We start from the raw sequence: 25,776 nt of genomic DNA on the forward strand, positions 1-25,776 counted from the left end.
GCCAGCCAGGGCGCCGAGCCAAACAGTTGCCAGTAAAAGCCGGCATTTCGCGATTGTTACAAATTGTTACTCTGTTGTGCCGCGGGTGGAGCCTGGCTCCCTTCAGGCGCACAGGGGGGCGGGGAGAGAGGCGGGAGAGTTCTCTCCTTCCCTCCTCTGCCGCAGCCTGGGGGAGAGACAGGGGGGCCCCTCGCTGCCATGGCTGTGGCCCAGGGAGGTGGCGGGGGCCCCGTGCTGCCATCGCCGCGGCTTGGGGAGGCGGCGGGGGCCCTGTGCCACCATCGCCACGGCTCGGGGAGGCGGCGGGGGCCTCCGTCCCCGCCCGCCTCCGTGGGAGCAGGGGGGGCTCCGTCCCTGCCTGCCACCACGGGGCAGCGCCGGGCCGGGGCGAGCGAGCCCAGAGGCAGCGGCTGGCCCCGAGCGGCCCCACCGAGCTGGGCCACCTGGCCCCGTCGGTAGCCCCGAGCAGGCCGAGCCAGTAAACCCCGCCCTGCCGCGGTTCTGTTACTATTTGACAAGTTTGTTGCATGCGGGTCCTCACTGCGAACGACAGAGCGGCTTATACTCGGGTGCGGCTTATTTTTGGACAAAGAACGAAATATTTGCCAACACCCAGAGATGCGGTTTATACTCAGTGCGGCTTGTATTCGTGAAATCACTGTACACATGAACACAGAATATTTTTAGGTTATTTATAAGTGTCTCAAACAGGCCTGCTTTCCAACACTCACAGGAGCCTGTTTATCACCTTCAAGAACCCGGTTCCAGTACAGCACTATCCCTCTGCTAAGAGTCCTGACATCCCACCAGACAGACCTATTTTGAGAGTGTTGTACATACTTACACATAAAAACTCTGAGAAGCCAATTAAAATGCTATAGGTGCAATGTTGGGAATATGGCAATCATACTTCAAATATCTATTTGCTGGTTTTTTATGACTGTGTGTTAACTCCATTAAGTTTTAATGCACATTGGAATGCTGTGAATGACAAGTGGCAAAAATTGCTTTGAAACAATTCCTTCCTGTGACACTTTAAGGACATTGCATTAACAGTTTATTTCAATAATACAAACTTCTGAGACTGGAAATCAGGTGTTCCAAATGAGCTTTAAATATAGCACAAGAAGTTTTTTTGGTTTTAATGGACAAAGCCTGTTCCCACTAAATGTACCCTTGTACTGCCAAGAGGGCTTGGAAATAAAATAAAGTGGCAAGTTTGAGGCTGTTAGTGTCAGAGTTAGACAAGCCAAGAAATTGTAAATTAAGCTGATCTCGGTATTAAAGAAATCTCTTTGCATGAACTCTTATGTTCCTCTGCACTCTGGAAACTGAAGTTATTCCCTTTAGAAGGTACCTGGCTTCTAAGGCATTTGCTGAAGCATGAGAAGTACTACAGATGACTGCTTGAATCATTTCCAGAAAAGAAAGTATCTTTATTTAAAATCTGATGTTCATTAATGATCAAAGTGCAGAAAAAGAAAATTAAATTCAAAGAAACTTATAAAAGCTTCTTGTAAAATAACATTACTCCTCAGCAAAATCTTAGGTTAATAACTACAGATTAGTCAAGCCTATGACACTAGACTGAATTATAACAAGAACTGTTTTTGTAGGATTTCCTTCTTTGGTAAAACCCAGAAGGTATCACTTTTCATTATGAGGTAAGCAAAGTTTGCCAACAAACATCTTCATTAAAAGTGAAAAGGAGGACACAGAAAAAAGTCTGTGACAAATCAGGACAAGCCAATGAAATAACAGTCTCTTTGTCCAAGTGGCTGCAATGAACAACCTGATCATAACCCTCATGTAGTGTCATGTCTGGCATTCCTTCTGGGTGCTCTGGATGCCATAGGGTCTGGCAAATGCCCGTGGAGCCTGGACAGCTGAATCAAACTTCTGGTCTAGCCCAGTGAGATACTGGGTTTTGAGGCCCCAGTGATGGTACTGACCAGAGCTCTGCTGCCTACAGCAGAGTTTAAAGAGCAGTCTGTGCCAGCCCTGACACACAGACACACAATACAGGACTCTGTCTCAAACTTACCTCCTCTCAAAGGCAGAAAAAGCAGTCATGAGCTGTCAGTACAGTGAGGAGCATGGAGAAATGTAAAATCTTTAGTTACATACTGAGAGCACTCAGGTAATTGGAGCTCCAAGATCTTCTTGCCTTTACCTGCAGTACTTGAGTCTTCAGACAAAGAATGTCAGAGGATAATTGCTGATGACTTGCATTTTAACTGCTTAACAAAAATGGTATTTACTAAGCAGAAAATTATTTCTACTTCTAACTACTGTAACTTTCATTTCAAAATTGCTACAAAATGAAGTTATAAAAATGTATTTTTAGGGATATGCTAGTGTTACTATTAAAAAAAAACCAGCCAATATCACATAAATGGTTTTATTCTCAAAAAAAAAGTCAGCAATATAAAATATTTTAACATTTTTTTCTGTTTAAATATTGGTGACAGATTATGCATTTCATCAAATAAAGTGCTGTTTTTACAAATAGGTATTTTATTTTTTACTTTTACCGCTGTTCTAACCTCATAATATTGAATAGATAAAGTATATTTTGGTTATTGAAGAATGCAGCATTACTTCTTTACATTTCTTCCCATTAAATCATTGCATTTTCAATCTGGACTCCTTTATCTGTATCCAATCAATAGAGGCATATTCAGTTTATGTATTTCCCCATGTAAAAGGTGTCAATGGTGGCCTTCTTGCCTTCTTCTGTGCTTTTGTTGCTCTTAACTATGCCCATGTAGGCCTCCCATGGGTTCTTCATCTATGGGTAAGAGTGGAATCCATCCATCTTCTTGCATGTTCATCCATTCTCCCTGCTCTTCTCATTTTGCTCTTCTTAAATCCAAACCACTGATGCTTTGAACAATTCAACACTCGGGTTGAACTATAGAAGCAATCTCTTTATTATTTTCTTTGACTTTCTGTGGGTTCTGTATTTTATGCACGTTATTGCAGAAAATCCTATGTCAGTGTAGCCAGGACTAACTTTTCGAATTTTCATTTGTATGGATTTGTCTGGATTTACTGATGCCAATCTTCACCATTAAAAAAAAACAAAACCCACTTTTGCTCCAGTAACTACCTTTTAGAAGAAACAGCTTCTTGTGGTTTTAAAGAGGAGCCAGGAGCTGTAAGAGGGGAAAAAAAAGAAGTCTGAAAAACTGCAACCAGTAAGACTCACAGCTGTAAATAAGAGAGTAATTCCAAAACTACTGGAAACAGGCCCACATTTCCCAATGTACTTGTTATAACAGTACTTGTATCTAACAGTTTGATCCTGTAATTCATTTTACTCATCTTAAGCTGTCTCTTGTAAGGAGGAGGTATAAAAAGTCAAACTCATGTATAAAAAGGTCACCTACTGCCACAAAGTTTCAAGTATCCCTCTGTTCTCAATGTGCACCTTTCCACTAAGTGATTACTTGAATGTTGTATACTTTTTACATGCAAGTCGGTATTGATTTTGCTCCTATTTTTACTTCTCTCTCTTCCATTTCTAACTCTCTCCTCTGGATAATTTCCACTTGATATTTAATTCTGAAGCCGAAATTGTAACATAAATACACAAACAACACTGTACCTGCAGTTACATATGTATCTGTCAATATATATAACATAGTATAATATGTAAAGAGAAACTGGAAGACCAGAATTTCCACTAACTATAGACTGAATGGCATCATATTTCTTTTCCATCATAGGCATAGCTACTACTCTTCATTTAAACTTTTGTCTGGAGAATATTCAGTTTATTCTTTTGATTTGGATGTCCTGCCTTTGTTCATTGCCCCTAACAGAAGTTTGGATTTTCTCTTTTCTTCCCACCTATCAGGTGTGTTGTTTAGATCGGGGAGAGCAGATGAATGCCTCTACCAAGTGACAAGGCTCATTTTTTTCTTTCAAACATTTGAATAAACTTGGAATTACAGTAATTTCATGACTATAAGGCGCGCCCTTTTGACTAAAATTTTGGTCCGAACCCAGAAGTGCGCCTTATAGTCCGGATGTGCCTTATATATGGACAAAGTTCAGAAATTTGCCAAGCCACGATCCCCCAAGCCACAGGAGCCGCACCCCCCCCACCGAGCTGCCGCAGCCCCAGCGCTGCGGGAGCCCCGTGACCCCCCGAGCCGCGGGAGCCCTGTGCTGCAGGAGCCCCGTGCCAGGAGCAGGAGGCGGCACTACGGAGCCGCAAGGGGGAACGGCACGGTGGCAGCGCCGAGCCACAGGGGACAGGCAGCACGGCAGGAGCGCCAAGCCACACGAGGGAACAGCACAGTGGCTCCGTGGAGCCGCAAGGGGGAACAGCATGGCGGCACCACAGAGCTGCGAGGGACAGGCCACACGGTAGCAGCACCCAGCCAAGCGAGGGACAGGCGGCAGGGCAGCTCCGTGGAGCCGCAAGGGGGAACAGCATGGTGGCACAATGGAGCCACGCAGGGGACGGCACGGCAGGAGCGCCGAGCCACGCGAGGGACAGGCGGCACAGCAGGAGTGCTGAGCCGAGTGAGGGAACAGCATGACGGCTCCGTGGAGCCGCGAGGGGGAACAGCACCGCGGTAGCATGGAGCTGCAAGGGGGAGGCGGCCCCACGGCTGCACCAAGCCGCGCCAGCCAGCACTGGGGGCAGGCGGGAGCGCCAGGGTCCACTGGGGAGGGCCTGTGGCTGCCCTTGAAAGTCTACGCCGATTTGTGAAAAATGTTTCCAAATTGTGCACCTGCCAGTAAACTCCATGATCACGGGATTCCATTACTAATTTGTTACTTTGTTGTGCGCAGCGCGGCTCCTTGCTGCAAAAAAAGAGTGTACCTTATAGTCCGGTGCACCTTGTATTATGTACAAAGTTGCGAAATTTGCTGACTCTCGGAGGTGCGCCTTATAGTCCGGTGCGCCTTACGGTTGTGAAATTACTGTACAAGGCAAACTAAGTTAACTGGTAGTTAACTTTACCTCCAACCAATCTTAATGGGTTTTTTTCAAAACGAGTCTAAGAAATGTCCTAGCAGAAAAAGATTTTGTCCTTCTGAGTACAAACCTTGGATGCACTTGCATTTTTCATTTTTGTCATTTTTGTAGAAATGGCAAATTCTGTTGCAAGCCATAAATGGGCAAGGGAACTGGCATGAAGTGTTTCCATTTTTATCAGAGGATTTAAATGTAACACTTCCTTACACATCTATTATAACTAGCATATAGAATTTTATGTCTGCTCTTCTAGAAGAAATTATTTCAGTTGCTTTTCTCCCCCACCCTGCCCCCTGCCTTTTTTTTTTTTTTTTCATAAGAATCCACATGACCTTTTTTCAGCTTTCCATTTCTGAGTTGGGAAAGTTTGTGTTGAAATGCAACTGTGTCTTCTTTGGTGTCATTTCTTTCAATGCCACTGCCAGATCTGTTCAACCTCTTGACTGCACTCAGTTAATGGGAGAATGAATCTTGATACAGCCCCCCAAATTAAACTAAACAATTAGTCCTGGCAATCAGGCATTCAGAAAGTCCAATTTTCTTTTTTACCAGAATCATGTAAGCAAAAGGTCACCTTAAACCACAAACAGTAACTTTTCCTGGGATAATACTATTTGTTAAATCCCATTCTCCCAGAAAGCTGGACTTTATGCTGCCATTTGCTGTTTCTCTGAAGTTGGAATCCAGACAATGGAGAAGCATCTTATTCCTTAGAGCAGTCATTTTGCCTCATGCCTCCACAGGCTGGTCATCTGCTCTAAATGGTGAAGCAGCACAGTAATTCTCTGTTTGCTGGACACATTCACTGGGTTATAAAGAAGCAGTATCTTCCTAGTAGTTTCTCTTACCAAAGACAGAGTGCATTGTCAATCTTCCAAGACTTAATAGCAGCCAAACTACCAAAATGTCAAAACCTGCCAAAATGTTCACTTGGAATGAATATTTTTATCAGAATTTTCTAAAAATAACCAATTAATTTCCATGAAAAAAAAGAGATGGAGGCAACCCCCATGCAAGTACTGTTTGCCTATTCAGAATTCATGGTGCCTCCAAACCTAATGGTTTACAGGTCCAGTAACTTGATTTACATTGCTCTGCCTTATGCAGGTCAGGCAAGGACTGGAGCATGGAATTCACACAGCCTAACCTGATGTCCCTCGCATGGGGTGGGGAAGAAGGATTCCATTTCAGAAACCTTCTTTATGTAGGAGTCCATCTTAACCTGGAGTACTAGCAAAAAAGAATATGAAACAAAGACACAAAGCAAATAATAGTAGATTTCTAAGGCAAATGTCCTAGAGAAGTAGAAGGATTAAGTAGCTGAACTCCTGTGTACAGAGCACAGGTTGTTGTTTAAATTGTCACATAAATGAGATACGGTAACAGTGATGTAAATCTTTTTAATGGTTCAATAGAGAATGTAGGTAAACAGACCAGTGAGATGGACAGTAATACCAACCAAACTGGTAAAAACTGTAACAATCTGAAATTTTGTGGAAACAAATCAAGAGGGATTTTAGAAGTCTTGCCTCACCAACCTACTAGAATTCCTTGAAGGTGCCAACAGTGTTGTAGACAAAAGAGGCCTTTTTGATGCTTGGATTTCGACAAGGTATTTCACAAGGTCCAAGTTTAGCCCTTAAGATAATAAGGAATCCACAGGGTAAAAATAAAATTTCTTGTGTGACTAAATAATCTGTTAGGGAGGCAGAGGACAGAAGGCTGAAGTAAATAATATTTTTTCCATAGTAGAGAAATTCACCACTAGTATTTCATAGGGATCTGCATGAGAATATTCAGGATATGAAGAGTATATTCAATATAAGATTTTGAAAGGACATATAGAGTGAAGGGACACGCATTCCTAAGTTATCCATGTAAATAAAAATAAAGGTAAACAGAAGACTGGCAAAAAGACTTCATGTGACATTTGTGCCTAAACAATAAGATAGCGACAAAAGTTCGTGAAGATAAATATGAAGTAATATGAAGTATGGCAAATGGAAAAGAAGATGCATGTGTGTTTATATAAAATTGTAGGCTGTGAGCTCGAACTCAGTAGATCAGCTAGGTTGTAAGAGGTAATTCAAATTTATACCAATTCAGTCTTCAATTATAGCCAACACAGTAGAGTACCAGAAATAACTAGGAAAGGGCAAGAGAATAGAAAGCAGAGAACACAACTGAAAAACAAACATCACTCTGTCATCTAAATCCATAATATGGGTACCTATTGAATACTGAATGCTAGGCTGGTATCTTCCAAGTCTGAAAAGATAATAGCAGAAAAGGAAAAGAGGTTAGAAAAACTATGGTATAGGGAATGATAAAGCAGCCTATAAGCCTTCCCCTTGGAAAAAAAAACCATGAATGAAGAAGAATATTACAGTGATCTGTAAAATCATGAGTGGCATGGAGGCAGTGAAGAGGAAACAACTGCTCACTGTATCTTCTGATCCAGTACGATGAAGCAAAAAAAGTCAGGACATGACAAGTTCACAGCAAATGAAAGCAAGCAGCTCTTCACATCAGTGTCAGATGAGGGTGGTGAAAAAGATGAACACAATGGTATGGACCTTGGATTTGACTTGGTACAGCTGCTCTTATGCTCTAAATATTACACATTCCTGGAAATTACTTCAAGTTCCAGAGACTGCATAAGGATTCCACTGCTACTTTTTACAATAAAAAGCAGCTTACCTGGTGCAGAAACTCCTTTTAGCTACATGTTCTCTTCCTCTTCTCTGTTAGTGCTTCTATTTCTGTTTCACAGCCCAATTTATATCATGGAGCTCTCACACACAAAAACCAAAAAGAAAGCTCTCTGATGGCAGCCTTCTTGCAGCATCTTGTCAAAAGCTCAACAGGTGTAACTGTTGCCTCCATTTTTACAAGAGGATGTTCTCCCCAGCTTTGAGCCACTATTCTTGTCCTCTGATGGCTTCAAGACACTTAAGGTCAGCAAGTTGCTTGGAGATACATTACACCTCTGTGCTTCTTTGGTTCTTGAGTAATTCCAGTTCTTTGCATCATGTAATCAAATCCCAAACAGCTTCTGCTCACCTAGTAATACCTACAGAAGAGGCTCTTCAGCTTTGGGATGTTACCAAGTGACATCCAGAAGTTCCCACACATGGTGACTATGCTGGGAATGGAAAGTTGCACAATGCATACAGAGACACCTGACAGTGGCTTTCAGCCGTGCAGACTACACAGAATACTGGAAGTAGCCTACATTCACTAACTACCCCAGCAATTCCCAGTTTACCCCTAGACATCAGTAGGTCAAGAGCACCTGCTTTCACATATCTAGTGAAATGCAGCTGTCTGAGATTGGAACAACTGGGACAAGCTCATTATTAAGGTTTCCTAAAGCATACAATACCTGAATAATTTAACATAGTCCCTAAACAAATGAAATTATTTTGTGAGTGGATGAAAGCAGTAAAATCAACAATTGAAGAAGAAGCGTTTTTAACACGGTGAACTTCTCAAGGCTATTCAATGGCTTTTGTTGTTTCTACTAAAACAACATGGATACAGAAGTACACATGGGAATAGGTTACATCCTATGCTTTAATCTGGAATAACAGATGACTATCTGCCTTTGTTTCAGGCAGCTGGCAGGACAGAGATTTCCATATTTTATATCTGAGAGTGTAGAAAATGTATTCAATTATTACAGGTCAGCAACACCTTCCTGTATGTTTTGGTTACTGACAGTACATTTTAAAAGGCAGTTTCTCCAGCTTGGCTAGCAGGTAACACTGGTGCTTGGAATACATGTATTCCAAAGAAACCAACTACAGATAATCATACAAAAGTACTACCTATGCAAAATAACTAATTGCATATATACATAAATATATAATTAACATAGTTGTCAAAACTATTAAGCTAAATTGTAAATCTTGAATATATTTATTCTACCTGATCATACTAAAGTGTCTCCTATAAAGAGTATGCAAAAGTTAATTATGTATCATACAGGAACACCTCCCACAGACGCTACATATACACATACAGAAATTATAGACAGTATACCGTATACTCTGGTTTACTATACTTACATTCATTTTCTGTGTCTAGTAATGAACAACAAAAATTTTATCCTTATTTCAGATAGTACTGAAGGGTGTATAAACATCTCCAGATACTTCTACTTTTTATGTTGAAATCTTCTCTACAGTCTCAGCAAGAGACACACATCATTAGCCAGGAAAGCAGATAACTGGCTTGTCTGCCACATTCTGTCTTCCAGACAGTATTAAATAAAATATCCACACATTTGGACATTATGAACATTTCTTTCACAGAAAGAGTGATTAGACATTGGAATGGGTTGTCCAGGGAGATGATGGAGTCACCATCCCTGGAGGTGTTTTAAGAAAAGGCTGGACATGACATTCAGTGCCATGGTGGTGTTTGGTCATAGGTTGGACTCTATGATCTCATGATGGTATTTTCCAACCTAACTGATTTTGTGATTCTGTGATTCAACCTGTAATTAATTTTTCAATTAATTTCAGGTGCTACTTACATTGGGCGTGACCTGGCGGTCGTGTGTTACTAACACTACTCTCAAAGGAGGAGTGGAAGTTGTGTATAGTTTCTTGTAAAATCTGTCTCTCTCGACCCTGTAAAGGAACAATAAAATAAAATGAGGCATATCTTAGTATGGAATGTCATCCACCTCCCCTAATTTTTAGCCTCATCACTACTGTTGATCTTGACTGAGGGAAATTGCTGAGCTGCTGAGAAGTATCAGCAAGCCTAATCAAAGACATGCTCCAGTAAAAAATCCCTCTGATAAGAGCACTGTTTACTGTACACCATTCTTAGCAAATTTGTTTGTGTCAACATAAAATTCAAAGGTAATAAAAGTGTAAGAAATTAAAGAACCGCTATTCACCTAATCAAAGAGGAATCAAAACCTGTTATGTTAACCAAAAGACACCTTTCTTCTTATACTGCATTCTCTAGCGGCACTATTGCAGCCAGATGATTCTTTTTTTTTCTGAAATCAATATTCAGAAAATGCAATGTTGCTCACATTTAAAAGTAGTTTGTTCACCAGACTAGGAAAGTTATTGAAAGAGAACAGAAAGTGGCACAAAGGAAGACTTTTCATTAATTCAATACACGAAACACTTTGTTTGGAAAAAATCAATTTAGCTTTTCTAACATCCACAAATGAATTTCAAAATGTATGTTGAATTAATTATATAAAAAACTGTGAAATAATTTACTAAGTACAGTACTTAAAAATGTACCTTTCCTGCATTCAGTTCTGAAATAGCTGCCAAAATCTGCTGCCTTGATCCATCTGTTTTAATACCCAGTTCTTTCAGATCACCATCAGTAAGTGTGAGGAAAGCTTCCATATCCACCTGCATATTTTAAAAAAATAGAAGAAATAAAAGAAAAAAGGTAGGACAAATTAACCTATGCAAAGATTCATTACTACAGGATAAAAGTGGTATGTTGGTTTTTTTTTAATTGTATAGACTTAATGTAAATATTGTCTAAAAAGAATTTTTAACGAATTATCAGTACCAAATGATACACACTTTACCACTCTGTTGTAAAGCTTCTAAGCTACTGTTAAACATTCAACTAATCATGATAGTACATCTAAAATATTAATGGATTTATAATTTTTTACTATCAAGTTCTATTAATATAGATTATATAGTCTCCACAGTGATTCCTTTGCCTACAGTAGCAGCTATGTGAATAAACCTACAGTTTCTTTTTTTCAGCCTTTCCTGGTAAGTATTTTTGGAATTTCAGAATATTGTGTTTACTTTTCCAGTGTCTCCTGAGAAAAACCTAGGTTTTATTTATGTATCAGTTTTTATTATAACAACATATCCATAAGGCTGTGATAAGAACAAATATCTGAAACTTTTAATATTGATATAATCTTTACATACTAAGCATATTAATTTATACACAATGCTCCCTTGCCTATCATGCAGGGGAACAATAATAACCCAATATATTGTGATGCAGCTAAATTGTCTGGGCTTGTGCTGAATTTTGAACTCTGTAGCAATGTCAACTTAGTGCGTGTTCATTCACTACCCTTTTCTTTGACCAAATAAACACACAATATTGCTCACATCTAATCCTGCCTTCAACATTGTAATGAATTAATTTTACTTATTTTCAGCAACATTTCCTTTCATTGTATCCTTCAGCAAGTCAATGTCACAGCTCTCACCTACCACAATGCCTACGCTCCCCGATTTAATTCTCCTATTGCTTATAAAGAGCAGATAAAGATAAAGCAGCCATCTCAGTGACTCACACCCTGCTGTTCTCCTTCTGAAAATGAGGCTCCAGCTGTGATTCCAGGGATGACACAGTATGTCCTATGAACTGTTTAGCCACATTGTATACAGACAAATATAGAAAAAGCAGAATGTAACAACAGAGAGAAAAAAAACCCCTAGGTATACAAAAGCTGTAGGTTAAGTGTAAAAAGCCCTGCTATTTGCAGTATTCTGGAGAATGCCACAAATATCACTTGGTCCATGTTTCAAGGTTCTCTCTGCAACCAGGAAGGGTTGTAGAACTTCATTCTGGATCAAAAATCTGATGCAACATGTTATACCCTACTTCCATTAAAACAGTAAAAAAAAAAGTTTTAGAAAATACATACCTCCTGTTCCTCAAATATAGGTTGATATTTCTCAAGCGACAATTTTTTAAGGATGCCAGTCAGCTCATCTGTAATAACAGAAAAAAAACAAAAAAACAAAAAAACAAAAGAAGTTAACTCCATAGATTAGAAAATATTGTAATGATCTCAGCAATATGAAATTATAAAAATGAAAATATATATTAAAGCCTATATTTCCCATAGTCATTTATGGTAAGAAAAAAACAACCCCATTTATTCTCCATCAGAAACTGAAATATTGGCTTACTCTGTTCTCATCTACTTATATATAGTGTAATTGCATCTAGTCTTACCTCGCTAGGATAAACCCAGTTGTATTGCCTTTTCTACCTCATTAAAAGGATCTTACAAAGCCAAACCAGTAAGGACAACTAAGGCACTTAAATTACCTAAAATGCAGGTGCTTGCCCACAAATGGTTGATCCAGATTGTAAAGGTTAGACAGCAAAATTCCTCAAGCAGGCAAGGAACTGAAAGGCCTATTTCTATGTCATCATCCAGGAAGGCAAAGTGTAGAGCAAGCAACTAAACACCTGCTCATTCAAAACACTGACACAACATAGGTCCTTCTGAACACTCTTCTCCTTAGTGCCCAGCATCCAGGCATCTTGAACACAGACAGTTAAGTTCAGCTGAGACAAAAACTGGACAGAATTTAAGTTTTACAAGCTCACCTTCCAAGGCTAAGAGCACTGAATATCGTCTTTCCTCTCAAAGTCAAAGGAAATTAAATGTAGCAGGACCTGACAGTAACTCTTCCTACACACCTAAAACGTGATTAGCTAAAAAGCATAAGTGCACTTAGAGAATAACCTAACATCATGTCTTAATTACACACTACCTCTCTCAGCTAAAGTTTTATTTTTATTACTTTGCTGTCATGAGTAATTAACTGCTTTTTCCCCTTAAGTACCTAAGCAGTCAATTAAACTAAGAAGTCAGAGTCAAGATGAAGAACAGGAATTATTACATTATAAAACAAAACTATATTTAATATTTTGCATATAAAATCACTTTCATTTTAAAGACACTACTAGTCCATTGCCAAATATACTTTGCTTTCATTTATTTCACTTCTTTGTCTTTTGCTTTTCCCATTTCTTTCATCATCACTAGAAACATGAGAGAAACTCATACTCTAAGCTTCTCAAAAGACATCAAATACCTTGAGATAAACACAAGTACACTTCTGTGTACTATTTCGAAAGACTTCTTTACATAGGAGAGTCCACAGACAACTGAAGAGAAAAATTCTAGCTGAGTCTTATTTTCTGCTAGGGTTGTGTCGTTTTTGGTTTTTTTTACCTTCAGTTCAACTAACTTGGTATGCCTAACACGATTTGCAAAAGTTGACATGGTCTCACACTAAAAGCTTCAGTACCCTGACATTAATCCATGGGAAAAGGTAATCTGTTTTAAAAATGTATCATGGGAAATTCTCCACACCGACGAAAAATATCATCTTAGAGAAAGAAAACAGAACTTGCATTAGAAGACCTTATGATCTATTACTAACATTTTTTCTTATAGGTTGTTAGTTACCCTTCTCATTTTTCACCATGCTTAGAATTGTAGGTCATGATATGGGAAGAAACTTTCTGGGGATCTGACCTCAGTCTTATTGTCATAAACAACTATAACACCAAACACCTTTCACACACAGAGAACACTTTCAGGTGTAGCCCCTTCATCTTTCCTCTTCCTCTACTCCTCTTCCAGTTCCTGCATTATTAACTAAGGCTGAACAAAACCTGAAGCCTCTCAGTTTTACACTCTTGCTTAACATGTTTGTCCTTTGCTTTACCACTCTCATTTGCTCTACACTTACCTTGTCTCCTTATCTCCATTCCTGGAGCAAGCTGAGGTTCTTGGAGCTCTTACTGCTTTTGCCATGTTAATCCCATTTAGCACCTCCTTTTATAATATTCTATAGTTGTAAGGTAAGATTACCTTTCTCCAAGCTTTCAGAGCCTTCTTTCACCCTCATATGGTTTCGTCTTTCATGATTCTCTATATCACTGGCTCTCAGAAGAGGCCCAAGCTGTTGATGGTCCACCAAGTGGTTGCCTAAAAAGAAACGAAGAACATCTTTGAATGCTGCTGCCTACTCTTCCTTCACAGTAACAGTCAATGCAGATCAATTTTCTTACTAATTTAAGTTCACTTGAAAGTAAAGTTAACACTGCAGACCTTCTATATTTATTTTTCTAATTACTGCTCAGCATATCAGCATTTGCACTGCTGCTGCTGAATCAAACCCCAGTAAGACAAGCCCTTGAATTAAAGGAGCATTTACCCACAAAAGCTTACAAACACAATGAACCCAGAGCTACTTGGGCTTCTGACAAACAACCTTTTCTCTGCTACAAGGGAACCCACTGTATCCTTGTATTAGGGCACTGTCACAAAACTCAGCTTCACTGGGTGAAATGAGAGCAGCTGGCGGCTTGGAGAATTCACCTCATTATCCACCAGTGAGTTCTCCTCCTTTTATGCATCTCTAAATCAGCAACTCTTATTCTTTCAAGACATCATTATAAAATGGCACTAAATGTGAAAGTGGTTTATTCTCTAGAATACGTTACAGCTAAGACATGAGAAGAGGACAGAAAGAGGGTCAAGTATCACCTGTCTTCAGTGTCAAATGGAGTTACAGTGTTAATGGTCAAAGATGGCATACATGAAAATAAACCAAAATCAATAGAGACAATTTCCAGAAAAACAAAAATAGTACCAAGTGCCTCCATTTCTTATTTAAAAGGTTCTGAGTCATGTTATTTTCTCCACTTTTTTTGAGATATTTACAAGAGAAAACAAAGTTACTGATATCATGTTTCCAATGCAGTAAAATGACTTTTAAAAAGTTGCAATTTAGCCCTGAAAGTCTAATTTAAAATATATTAATCTTACTGGAAAAGTAATAACATTATCATTCTTTCTTATGACTTTAAGTTTAAAAGAAATTGTAATAAGGTTATTTTTTTCAATTTAGAAAAATAAATGCACTACAGCTCTTAATCAACTTCACGTAGCTATGACTTGCTATGGATAAAAAACAGAGTGATGTGCTTCCTGCATTTACTAAGGAAAAACAAAAAAATCTAGAGTGGAGAAAGTGCATTTTGTACTCTCAGCAAAGGGTGAAAAACAGGACTTAAGCCATGGACGGGGAAAATGTGGCCATGTAAGAGTGGCCTACCTACGTATTTGATGCTAGCTTTGAGGTGATACCAGTCTCTCTGTAAATAGAAAGAATCACAGATTTTGGGAGAGGAAACGGTCGTCAGTGCAAGAACGCAAATCTCACTGTAAGAAACACCATAATATATTTTCTAGAAAGAAGAGAGACCTCACTGTCATGCAGACACACACTAGTCCAGTATAGTTATAGCTTTAAACATGTAGTATTCTTGATGAATGAATCTCCTGTAATTACAGTGAGCTACTCACCATCCTCTGTAATAGTACCACTGCTGGAGCCATTACTCTTGGCGTGTTTGTGAGAAGAAGAGACAGAAGACTCTGCATTTTGAACCTTGGGAGATGGGGAAGGTGATGGAGAGGGTGTGAGAGTTGGTGATGTGCTTTTAGATGTAGACGAAGTCCCAGACGGAGGTCTTTTGTTCATCTCCAGTTTTTGCTGTAGTTAATGATACAATAATTTCAGTTAAAAAATAATTAAAAAAAAGTTTACCTATACATGATGCTTCAATATTACTTAAGTTGTATATAATTTCTGAGAGTATATAGTCACAATCAGAAGCTTCTGCTTGATGTGTATTGGAATAATTGGAGCAATAGTGATTTTATCCCAGATGAAAGTCTCTCCTCAAAATTATAAAAAAAAATACATTTATTAAGGCTGTAATTTTGTAGCTATTTCTAGTAAAGCAATACTGCCCACAAGCACTAAATTATTCTCTTTCTAAAGGACTGTCATGGTTTAAGTACAGGTGGCACCTATGCAGCATACAGCCTCTCACTCACATCCCCATCTCCCTTCGTCAGAAGCAGAAGTAAAACTTGCAGTTGAGATAAAAACAATTTAAGAACTTAAATATAGGGATTTTCATTCCGAGATTTAAGTCTCAATTAAAGATTTTTAAAGCATATGAGATGCTAATTTAAAGTAGCACCGGGTTAACCAGCATGAAGGACAAACTAAGTTTTGGGCACATTAAAGCCCTTGCTGCACTGGAGTGGAACTTTCCAGCCAGCCCTCAAATTTATTATTATCTAACAGGAGTCAAGGGATTTATTAAGAATTTTGCAAATATTTAACACATTTGGAGGCACAGAAAACAGGAAAATACATTAATTAAAATGGGTAATAAAGATATAAATATGTACACATATAAACAGTCTTTTTTAAAAACAGTCAGTGCACGTCATCACTTAAATTCTTTGATCTACATATACATTTTTATGTTTGCACTGTATGACCCAAAAAGGCAATTTTTTACTGGATTCCTGAATTCAGAGTTTAACTCTAAACACCTTTTATCACTCAGGCTACAACAAACTGATAAAAAAGTTGATCTAGGTAACAATGCAAGAAATGAGAATGACAGTGGTTCCTGTCTTTTCAAATTTGTTTCTGTGCTGTAGCATAAATGGAACTTTTCTAGTTAATGAAAGAGATTTAAAAGATAACACTCATCTGAGTGGTAACATTCTGCCTTTACTATGCCAGAATGTAATACTTGCTTAGCCCTGCACTGAATTCACTAGAAGTAATGCAGCATGATACAAACTAGAGAGCTCCTTGGAGAGCATTATGAGTTCATTTTAACATTCTCTCCCAAACTTCCATCTAAATTGTTACTGGCCATTTGTGTTGCAGAATGGTCTCCCCTCCCTAGCACACTGTCTGCATTTATTTAAATTACATCATCCTGTAAAATGTTACTCATTTTATTCTTTTCCTTTCTTTAAAGCTTGCACCCCTCGCCCCTCACTTTGCAAAGTTTTGCAAAATTGATCAGTGCAGTACCACTGCATTTTTAGATCAGCTATTTCCAAGTTTAGACAGCATGGTCCTAATGGGAGGACACAAGCCATTCCTCAATGGATATAGACATTAAATTTCCACTGTTTACATTGCTGATTACAATAACACAATGCTAGCTTTTGCAGCCAGTGTGGATCCATATTTGATAGTGTTCTCCCAACAGAAATTTCCAAAAATCACTTCAGTTGTGTGATACACAAATATCTATAGTGAGATGCACACTATGACATGTTTTGCTACTGGTGTATAGATTGAAACTCATCTAGACATCTAAGCAAAGAGCACTGGAAAAGCTGTTGCTTTTCCAAAACAGTGGCATAAATATTATTTAAAAATCTTTTCAACAGTACAATGAACAGCCTTTTCAGAACATGATCTGCTGCACATTGCACTTCGCTACTCTTTTATCCCCTAATGTATCCCACTGTGAGTGGAAACAGTAGTTACATTTCTTAGTGGCAGCATTGTTGCAACAAAAGGCCACAGGATCTGCAGCCCAAAGCTCTCAAGCACAGGTATTATCTCTTGGTGGGATGATTAATATAACTGGAGAAAAATGACACTTTTGAGGGGCATACAAGGAGCTCTTCTGAAATTAATTCCAAGCTAAAAACAAGCTGAGAGGACATGCTGAGAGTTTAATTAAAACATACTGGCCAGACCACCTCTGAAAGAAAAAGCATTTCGTAGCTGCTCTGCAGAGAAGACTTCAATGAGGGAAGAGGATGATAAAAGGGTTTTGTCTACAGGAAAAAGAGATGGATCATTTATAACTCAGGGAGCAGTTACACAGGATAGAAAGGGAGGAAAGATTATCATATGTCAAAGAATTGGTATGAATCCTCAGACTCTGGTGGTCCAGCTGAGTTAGAAATTTTAGTTCCCAATCTCATCTTTGAAAAGCAACCAGTAGTCCCTCCAGAATCAGGACTGACAGATCAGAGATGAAGTGACTATTCATGGAAACTGTTTCAGCATTGGTAGTTGCACTTTCTTCTGATTTTTGTTCTACAGAAATTTCCATGTAATGTCTGAACAACTTTGCAATTTCACTGATCATTTTTATGTACTGATTAAATACAAATATTGTGTACTGTTGCCATATAAGACATCACAGAATGAGACTGCAAAAGTATTAATTTTATACTCTGGTCATTTTTGTTTCCTCAGGTAAAATTTGAAGAATCTCACTGAAAGATGCAAAGAAAACAAAACAAAACAAAATTAGCAGTTTGGAGATTACATAAACAAAAGTTGGAGAAATTTTGCTCTTGCTTACATATTCTAACATTTCCAGAATACCAGGCATTAAAACATAAACCCCAAATTATGTTTTTTTCCTTCTCTCTGAAATGCAATGTTTCCTATGTAAATAAACTCATCAATTTCTCAATAGCGTTTCATATCTTCTGTTATGATGCTGCTTTCCAATTTGTGTCTCTGTAGATCTTGAAGATTTAAAATCTTAACCTCCAAAAATGTTGTACAAAACTGTTAAGAACTTCAAAAGTACACGCACAAAAGTGTGCAGGTCATGAGGGTAAATATTCCAGGTAAGTCAGCACAGACAGTACGGCCTCAGGAGCAAAACCCAACTTTGGTGCTGACCTACCATTTAAAAATAACACTGTGTGGAGCAGACTGGTTACATGCATATTGTTGTGGTCAGCATATCCTGGTACAAATTATGTCACACTTTGGATTCAGGTTTAGCCTTTGAAGGGAAACTAGCTAGAGAAACTAACTATACCACTTCAGGGTAAAATCCAGGAACAACTAACATAAAATACTGGATCTGGGCCACAGAAAGAAATAATGAGAAACCATAATAGTGCAGACCTACCCTAAGGTTAAGCATTACCTTTATTGTTTTTTCAAAAATAGAGTGAAATTAATAATAAAGTAAAATCATGCTTTATTATTAGGTTTTGTCTTCTGTGGACTTGCACTTAAAAGTAAGGTCTGTAGAGTTGAAAAGTTTCCACTAACATAACAAGTGTTTATTCTTTTTTGGTTGTTCAGTGTTATGTACCAGCCACCCATGACAGAGATACGACCCATTAGCCAATTTGGAAGTGCAAAATTTTGCATTTCCCATTACCTTTACAACATGTCCATTGCCAACAATCTGAGCACACTGCAAATCTGACACAGTAGATGAAGGAGTTGACTGGACTGGACTGTGCTGTTGGCTGGGTTTCTGTTCAGGTAAGCCTGCTGCTTTTCTTCTTTGGGCTGCAATCTGAGACAAAACATTATCTGCACTGCCACCTGGAAGAAAAAATAAAATAAACCCAGTACAGCAAACCATTATTTTGAAATGTTTGTTATGTCTGAAACATTCACTTTCATTTAAAAACTGACTAGATGAAGCAAGAGACTTGCAGGAGTTCAAATCTCTCCAGCAGCTTCCAGAATAAAGAACAGAAATCAGTTGCACAACAGGGAAGCCAGCCCTGTCTATACACACACACAGCTGCCATTCATACCTTTGCACATAGTTTTCATGAGCCATTTCACCATACTGTCTTCAACAACCACCAGGTACAATGTGTGCAGCTTTGGTTTTAATTGAAAACTGGTTTTTATTTTAAACAAGAAGTAAGTAACATGCCTAGAGAGTCAACTCCATGACATGCATGGTGCAATGAGCCAGCATCCACCTGATCCACCGTGTGTGGATCCAGAGAATGTGCATTAGATGAGCTGAACACTGAGACTTCTGAAACAAATGTGAGGTTCTACTTCTCTTATGTAGGTGTTCAAAGTCCAATCCCCTGTCCGCTAAATTTACAGAAGCTTTGCTTCTACAATGGTATGAGTGCTCAGAAAAGGTTTAGTATCTTCTACCATCATCACAAACACTAATTTTTTAACTGAATCGGATACAAATTAGTTTTGTATTAAAAATGGTACCTGATCTGTTGTGCAGTTCTCCTCCATGCCTGTTAATTCCTGCAATGTTATTGGATCCACCAGAAGAATGGGGAGAATGGTTGAAGTTGTTGGAATTTGAAGGAGATGCTGGTCTTCTTGCAAATGTTGGTAATTTGACTGGTCTAGTACCTTTGCTAACAGTTGTCTGGAAAACAAAATGAAAAAGTTCTTTCTTGATTGGGATAAATAAAATAGCAGCTGAAGTTTGCTCTTTATTTTCCTCAAGTTCTGAAACATCCACTGAAGAACAAAGGGGATATCAGAAAGAATCTTATTCTACATTTACATATATACAGAATATATACTTATATAAATATATATATACTGAATATGTTTATTAAATTAAAGAAATTACACCATATTAAACCATTAATTCTTCTTAATCTTTGGCCAATATAAATGAGCATATATGATGCACCTGAGATATGATACACACAGTATTATGAGCAGTGGGGAAGAAAAAAAAATTATCACATGTGAAATTTCTTTCCTGCAGAATCCTTTGTCTCTCCCATCTTACAAAACAGCTACCAACTTCCCATCCATCATATCTGTTTCTCACAAACTAAGTTGCAAGAAGTGACATAAACTTCCTCTACCAGTTGCATTTTTATATTTGCTGCAATCTAAACAGCCAGCTGCACCACTTTATTGAGTTTTATTAACTGAGGCACTTCTGATCTAGCTATATGCGACTCAAATCCTCAGCCACATCCTCTTTAATTTCTTTTGCTTTTACACCATTGGCCACTGCTAGCCATTTGACATAAGAGCTTTTGCAGCTTAGCTTTCTCATGTTCCTTATCCTGTTCCATCTCTGGAACCTATTCTGTTCCTATTCTTCCATCTCTGACTTACCCTCCTTCCTGTACCCTCATCAAGACCGTTCTTTCCTCACAGAAGGACTGATGAATAGTCCTCCCCTACTTTCCCTGCTCCTCACTTTATACACATGACAATTAGCCAGTTATTGTCTTTTTTGGGACAATAAACACTTACCTTCCTGTTATGTCCCTTCCCTTTTAATATTCTGCCTTGTTTCACCTAAGTCACCTCTACTGGTATTAAGCTAATGCCCACTTAAAAAAGGAAAAGAGAAAAAAATTCCTCCTAAATGTCTTCATTGTCCCATTTCTAGAACTGACATTGAAACTCACTTCTGGACTAGTCTTCTCTACATCCAGCTATGACAGTCTACATTTAGGGGTGTAAGCACTTCTCCTTTTTCTCCAACTACGAAAGGGAAGGCTGTCAAGATTCCTCTCTCAACACAAACTCCCTATTTTTCTTTTGTTTGCACTTTCACTGAAAACATTGTAGAATGGCAAGTTCCTTCTATAAAATACTAGAAATAATCAAGACTTGTTCCAGTTTTACAGCACTCTCAATTTAAAGCTGAGTGCCTTCAAGTCCACTTGCTTACTACTTGGAACAATTTTATCTATTGCTAATCTTTCAGAATAGTGTCTGTATATTGGTCTTACTGATATTTCTTCTCTCCTGCTCAGTTCCTAAAAATTGAGCAATTTTCCTTCTTTTTTTCTGTCCCTGATCTTTTTCCAAAACAGAGCAGTTTCTACCACACTGTGGTCGTTCTGGTTAACAGCAAAAAAAAAAAATCCCCCAAAACCAACCAAACAAAAAAACCAAACCAAAACAAAATCAAGAACCTGAAAACCACCCAAAAACCAAACCAAACAAAAAAAAAGTTGTTTCATTTCATACAGAATTTTTGTTCCATTATGTTCCTTCCATACAGATGCACATTCTTCCTAAGCAGCACCGCTTAAAAGGACAAGCCATTGCTGAGACAGTGGGTTAAAAGTAATTTCTAACCAGAAACAGAGTGGCTCACCAGTCATCAGGGCCTGGGCATATGAAAGTATTTTCATACACATTTAGTTTGCTTACTATATCAGAGTTCCCACTGCTGTTAAAATCGTGCTTGATTGCTCTCTGTGGCCAGGCAGTTCTCATCTGTTCAGCTTTGCCATCTTTGCTGAGACGGGTTCGGTCAGAATTCCAAAGCTCAAAGCTTGAGGGTGGTAAGAAAGGTGGTATCACTGCTTTCAGCTTATCACTGGGCAGTCTGGTAAATGGAGCACTACTCCTCAGCTGAGAGAGTGGAACAAAGAAAAAGAGGGGGAAAGAGTCACTTCTTAAGAAAGATTACTGGGAGTCGATGATATAGTTTCAAAAAGATGAAAACACATTTAAACAGAACAGAAATGACACACAAAAGTACTATTTGAGAAGCACACCAGCTAGCAACAGAGAGAAAAACCAATGAACATTGCGGTACCCCTCAGTATTCTGCTTATTCATTCGATATAATGAATACAGTTCATTAAGTGGCAGAAACTGTCTCTTGCTTTATTGGGCTAAATATTGCTCAAGATGACTTTAACAAGAATAGCAATTAATTTCCAAAGCCTGGAAACTGTGAGCAACTGTGTGTTCCTGCTGTACGTGTACTGCAGAAAGAGATATAAACACCTCAACTGATTTTGCTCCCAGGAGTACTGTCAGTCAGTCATATCAAAAGTTCTTACAAAAGAACTCAAGCTTCTTACAAAAGAACCTAAAGATAACAACCAGCCAAATTTAATGACATCACCAGGGAGTAAGCTGCAGGGGAATATAAAGCTACAGCGTAACAAAAGAAGAAACAGAATAACACAAATACACCTCCCAAACTAAATATTTCATAGTTGCCTCTACTAGTAATTTTCACATCTCCGTTGTACCATATTCCATCCATGTTTTCCTCACTTCATACTGCTTGTCAGCAACTAAGCAGCTGTTCCATCTATTTTACTATTTCACTGTTGATCAAACTAAGGTATGGGGTAACTCTTGAAAAGAGTCAGTACAGCTTTCATTGCCACACTACTTTTAGTACTTTCTAGTCTAAGAACTACTGGTGTATCAAAGCCTGTCAGTTCCTGTCTAGTGACTATAAACAAGCTCTTTTTCTAGAAGTGACTAGGACAGGAGGCAAAGAACTGTAAAAATTAGGGAAACTACATGACCCTCTGAATTAGGCTGAAGACACCAAGAACACCATAACGTACCATAGTTGTCAATAATTCATCATCCTTTCCTCCTTTTATAGTGTTTGCACCTGAAAAAAAATACATGAATTTTGTTTTATTGTTTGCATGTTTCTACTTTTGTTACTAAGGATAGTTCATCGTTTTTAAACAATCAACAGCTCTACCCTCAGTAAGCACATAGAAGGAAGATTTCCAGTGACACTGTCATGCACCTCAGCTGAAGTTAAACCAAGTCTTACTTTGCATTGCAGACAGTGGGGGATTTTCATGGAGAGGTACAATTTCAGTAGATGTGCTTTACACTTTCCAGTGATCTGTCTGAATTTAATGCTGTTTATTAAACACGGTTATATTAGTATTTTACTGCTTAAATGATGCTGCATTCAGCATGATGAACAGTGAGTATGAACATCGCTCTTTCTACAGACTACAAATACATTACATTTTTTCACTCATATTAAGCTAAAGCACAACTAAACCAATAAATCAGAAACAGTATCATCCTGACTACCCCACAAGAGCTCATTTCCCACAAGACAACCCTGCCTTTACCACTAGTTTTGTTATTCGTGTTCCAAGTTGTAGCAGCATCAAGGTTTCCAGAAGTGTCTGTATCACTCTGAGAGGCTACTTTTACAGTGGAATTTAATGACGGTTCCATCTCATCCGGAAAAGGCACAAACTGATTAGAAGGAAATCCATGGCGCAACGTCTGAGTCAACTTCAGCTTGCGGAATCGATTGGACATCCTGCTCCACCAGGACTAGATTGATAAGAAGATACAATAATTTAGTTCCAACTAAAAGAAAAAAAAAGAGGAAAAGAAATGTATAATTAAGCAATCCTTACAGCAGTGATAATTTTACCAAGGATTGTTTGAAATAAACTAAAAAGCAATGTTAAAGTGGTTTGCAGTTACCAACAGAATCCTTCACCATAATTTGTATGTGTAATAATTACCTCTTCCCTTATTTTTCACATGGCAAATATTTTAAAATGTTTTTCCATACTATCTGAAGGCCAAAGTAGATAGAAGCATTAGTGCAATTTGAATAGGGAATTCTTGCAGATACATAGCAAATATTTGATTTCCCCATTAACTTTCAATTGCACCATCGATTTTTACTCTCTCTGGAACCAATGAGTGGCATCTCTATTTTCTGTTTTTTACAGGTGTGCGTATGAGCTTTAATCTGCATTAAAGCTTCTTGTCAAGATTTTCATAATCAGTGGCAAACTGGAAGAGTTGTGATAGCATTCCCATCAAACTAAAGCTCCACAATCTATACAGTATTGCTGTACAGATAATTTAAACCAGACTGGAAAGACTATAAACTGAAAAAGAGCAAGGCAAGGAAACAGCAGCTGTGACAACAACATATACCTTAGGACTATGTACCTGTACCTTAGGACTATGTACCTATAACCTCCATCGATACACATACGGATACATCACATATGCAGAAACTGTTATGCAAAAGGACTACCTTAGGTCAAAATAAAATTTATTAAAATATTCACAGACTTGCACATTTTTACAGGCAGACATTCCAAGTTGCTTCAAGTCTTTAGCAATACATTTATCTAGACTATACAATACCTATGCCATTTGCACCAAAAATTATGTGGCTTCCAGGTAAATCAGATTATAAGTACCTTCCAATTATTTCTTAGTGAAGTTCCTCCTTCCCTTTCTGGAACACTTTTTTTAAAAACTTATGTTAAAGTGGCAACACTTCATCAGGGTACCTTTAGGTGATAACAAATCCAGGTAACCATCCCTTCTCACAATATATATTCTGCTCTCTTCTTGGCGTTTAATATTTTACTACTCGCTATAAGTCTTTGCAACTTTCTTATACTTATCCTCTGCATATTAATCCTTGTAGCAGAAGACCATTAAAAACATTTTAGATCTGCACAGAGCATTAGTAATGCATAGAGTTCTCAGACCTCTGTATCTCTTTGGTGCCACAACCAAACCAGATTTACATTACTTTCAGCAACAAGGTCTGATGAAAAAAGGCAAGAGAGACAAATAGCTCCAAGAAAGCAATAAAACCCACAGTTCAGCATTTATTCACCTTCCAAAAGGAACTGGAAGTTCATCTAGTTTTAACACAGAGTACAATGAGCTTACAAAAGAATTTGCTTGCACTTCCTAAAGCTACCTTGCTTCTGTAAGAAAGATCACTTCTAACTGCCCATCATCTCTATTACTCCTACTCACAGTGCTTCTGCTTCCTTAACATATGCTCACTACTCCGAAAAGGAGTAAGCACAGCCACTATGTAACGAGACAAAAAACTACTGCTCTCTGGCAAGAAAGTAATGACACTGGAGAGGTTCGTCTTGTCTTCTGTGTGGGGATCTGATCTCTGGAGTTTTTAGTTTGCTGCGTCAGGAGTTTGCAGCCTCTCCATATACCCCTATCACATCACACAAGCACAGAAATTGTAATAAAGGGTTTTAAATAGACTGAAGCATTGAAGAAACAAAAATTCATTTCTGATGAAAAACAGTGTCTTTAAAATCTAGCAGCAGTGGGATAAGGCAGCAGTATTAAAGAACCAGAAAAGCCGTGTTGCCATTTGAGAAATACCTTATACATTTGTGACAATGCTAGGAATTAAAGAGCAATCTCTGCCCTCAAACAACTTTAATCTAAAATAGAAACTGAATGTGATAATTCACACTGCTGTAATTCTGGTATTGAGACTGTAACTTGCTGAAGAACAGACAGGAAGAAAAAAAAGGAAATAAATTTTTTGCATATGGAAAATACCCATCTTTGTTTTTGAGCCTGTTGGGGGGGAAAGGGTTAAAGTCAAATAGGAAGAGAGAAATGCTTTTGCTCAAAGTGACCTTTCAGCTGAGAATGCTAAAAATGTAGGTGTGGAAAACTCCATTTATTATGCCTAGTGTTGTTCATCCTCTGCCTGATTGGAGAAGTAGAATTCCTGTTTAAAGGTAACAGGCTCTCACAGACACACCCATAGCCTTTTGTTACAGGATGAACTAAACCAGGAGTCTGGATCCCTGTGTGCCTCTGGAACCTAGCCTTGTCATTGAAGTTAACAAAATAAAT

General features: G+C 38.4%; 1 protein-coding gene across 7 annotated transcripts in view; it reads right to left on the reverse strand.

The window, feature by feature from the left end:
- Positions 1-2,387: 2,387 nt before the first annotated feature.
- Positions 2,388-25,776, reverse strand: part of ANKS6 (ankyrin repeat and sterile alpha motif domain containing 6) — a 42,170-nt gene continuing 18,781 nt past the window's right edge. For 2 of the 7 annotated variants that reach the window (XM_033064151.2, XM_033064103.2), the window contains exons 7-17: positions 23,241-23,451; positions 22,707-22,756; positions 21,544-21,747; positions 19,612-19,777; positions 18,797-18,966; positions 15,135-15,324; positions 13,635-13,751; positions 11,664-11,731; positions 10,270-10,386; positions 9,537-9,633; positions 2,388-3,158 (exon numbers count right to left, since the gene is read on the reverse strand). In XM_033064151.2, the coding sequence (XP_032920042.1) occupies positions 3,109-3,158; positions 9,537-9,633; positions 10,270-10,386; positions 11,664-11,731; positions 13,635-13,751; positions 15,135-15,324; positions 18,797-18,966; positions 19,612-19,777; positions 21,544-21,747; positions 22,707-22,756; positions 23,241-23,451 (1,440 nt within the window). In that variant the 3' untranslated portion in view covers positions 2,388-3,108. Of the gene's footprint in view, positions 3,159-4,877; positions 8,142-9,536; positions 9,634-10,269; positions 10,387-11,663; positions 11,732-13,634; positions 13,752-15,134; positions 15,325-18,796; positions 18,967-19,611; positions 19,778-21,543; positions 21,748-22,706; positions 22,757-23,240; positions 23,452-25,776 lie in introns of those variants that run through there. The other 5 variants (XR_004418411.2, XR_004418410.2, XM_033064142.1 and 2 more) reach the window with 5 other exon arrangements.

The sequence above is a fragment of the Catharus ustulatus genome, chromosome 1 (assembly GCF_009819885.2).
Source record: "Catharus ustulatus isolate bCatUst1 chromosome 1, bCatUst1.pri.v2, whole genome shotgun sequence".
Taxonomy (NCBI): Eukaryota; Metazoa; Chordata; class Aves; order Passeriformes; family Turdidae; genus Catharus; species Catharus ustulatus.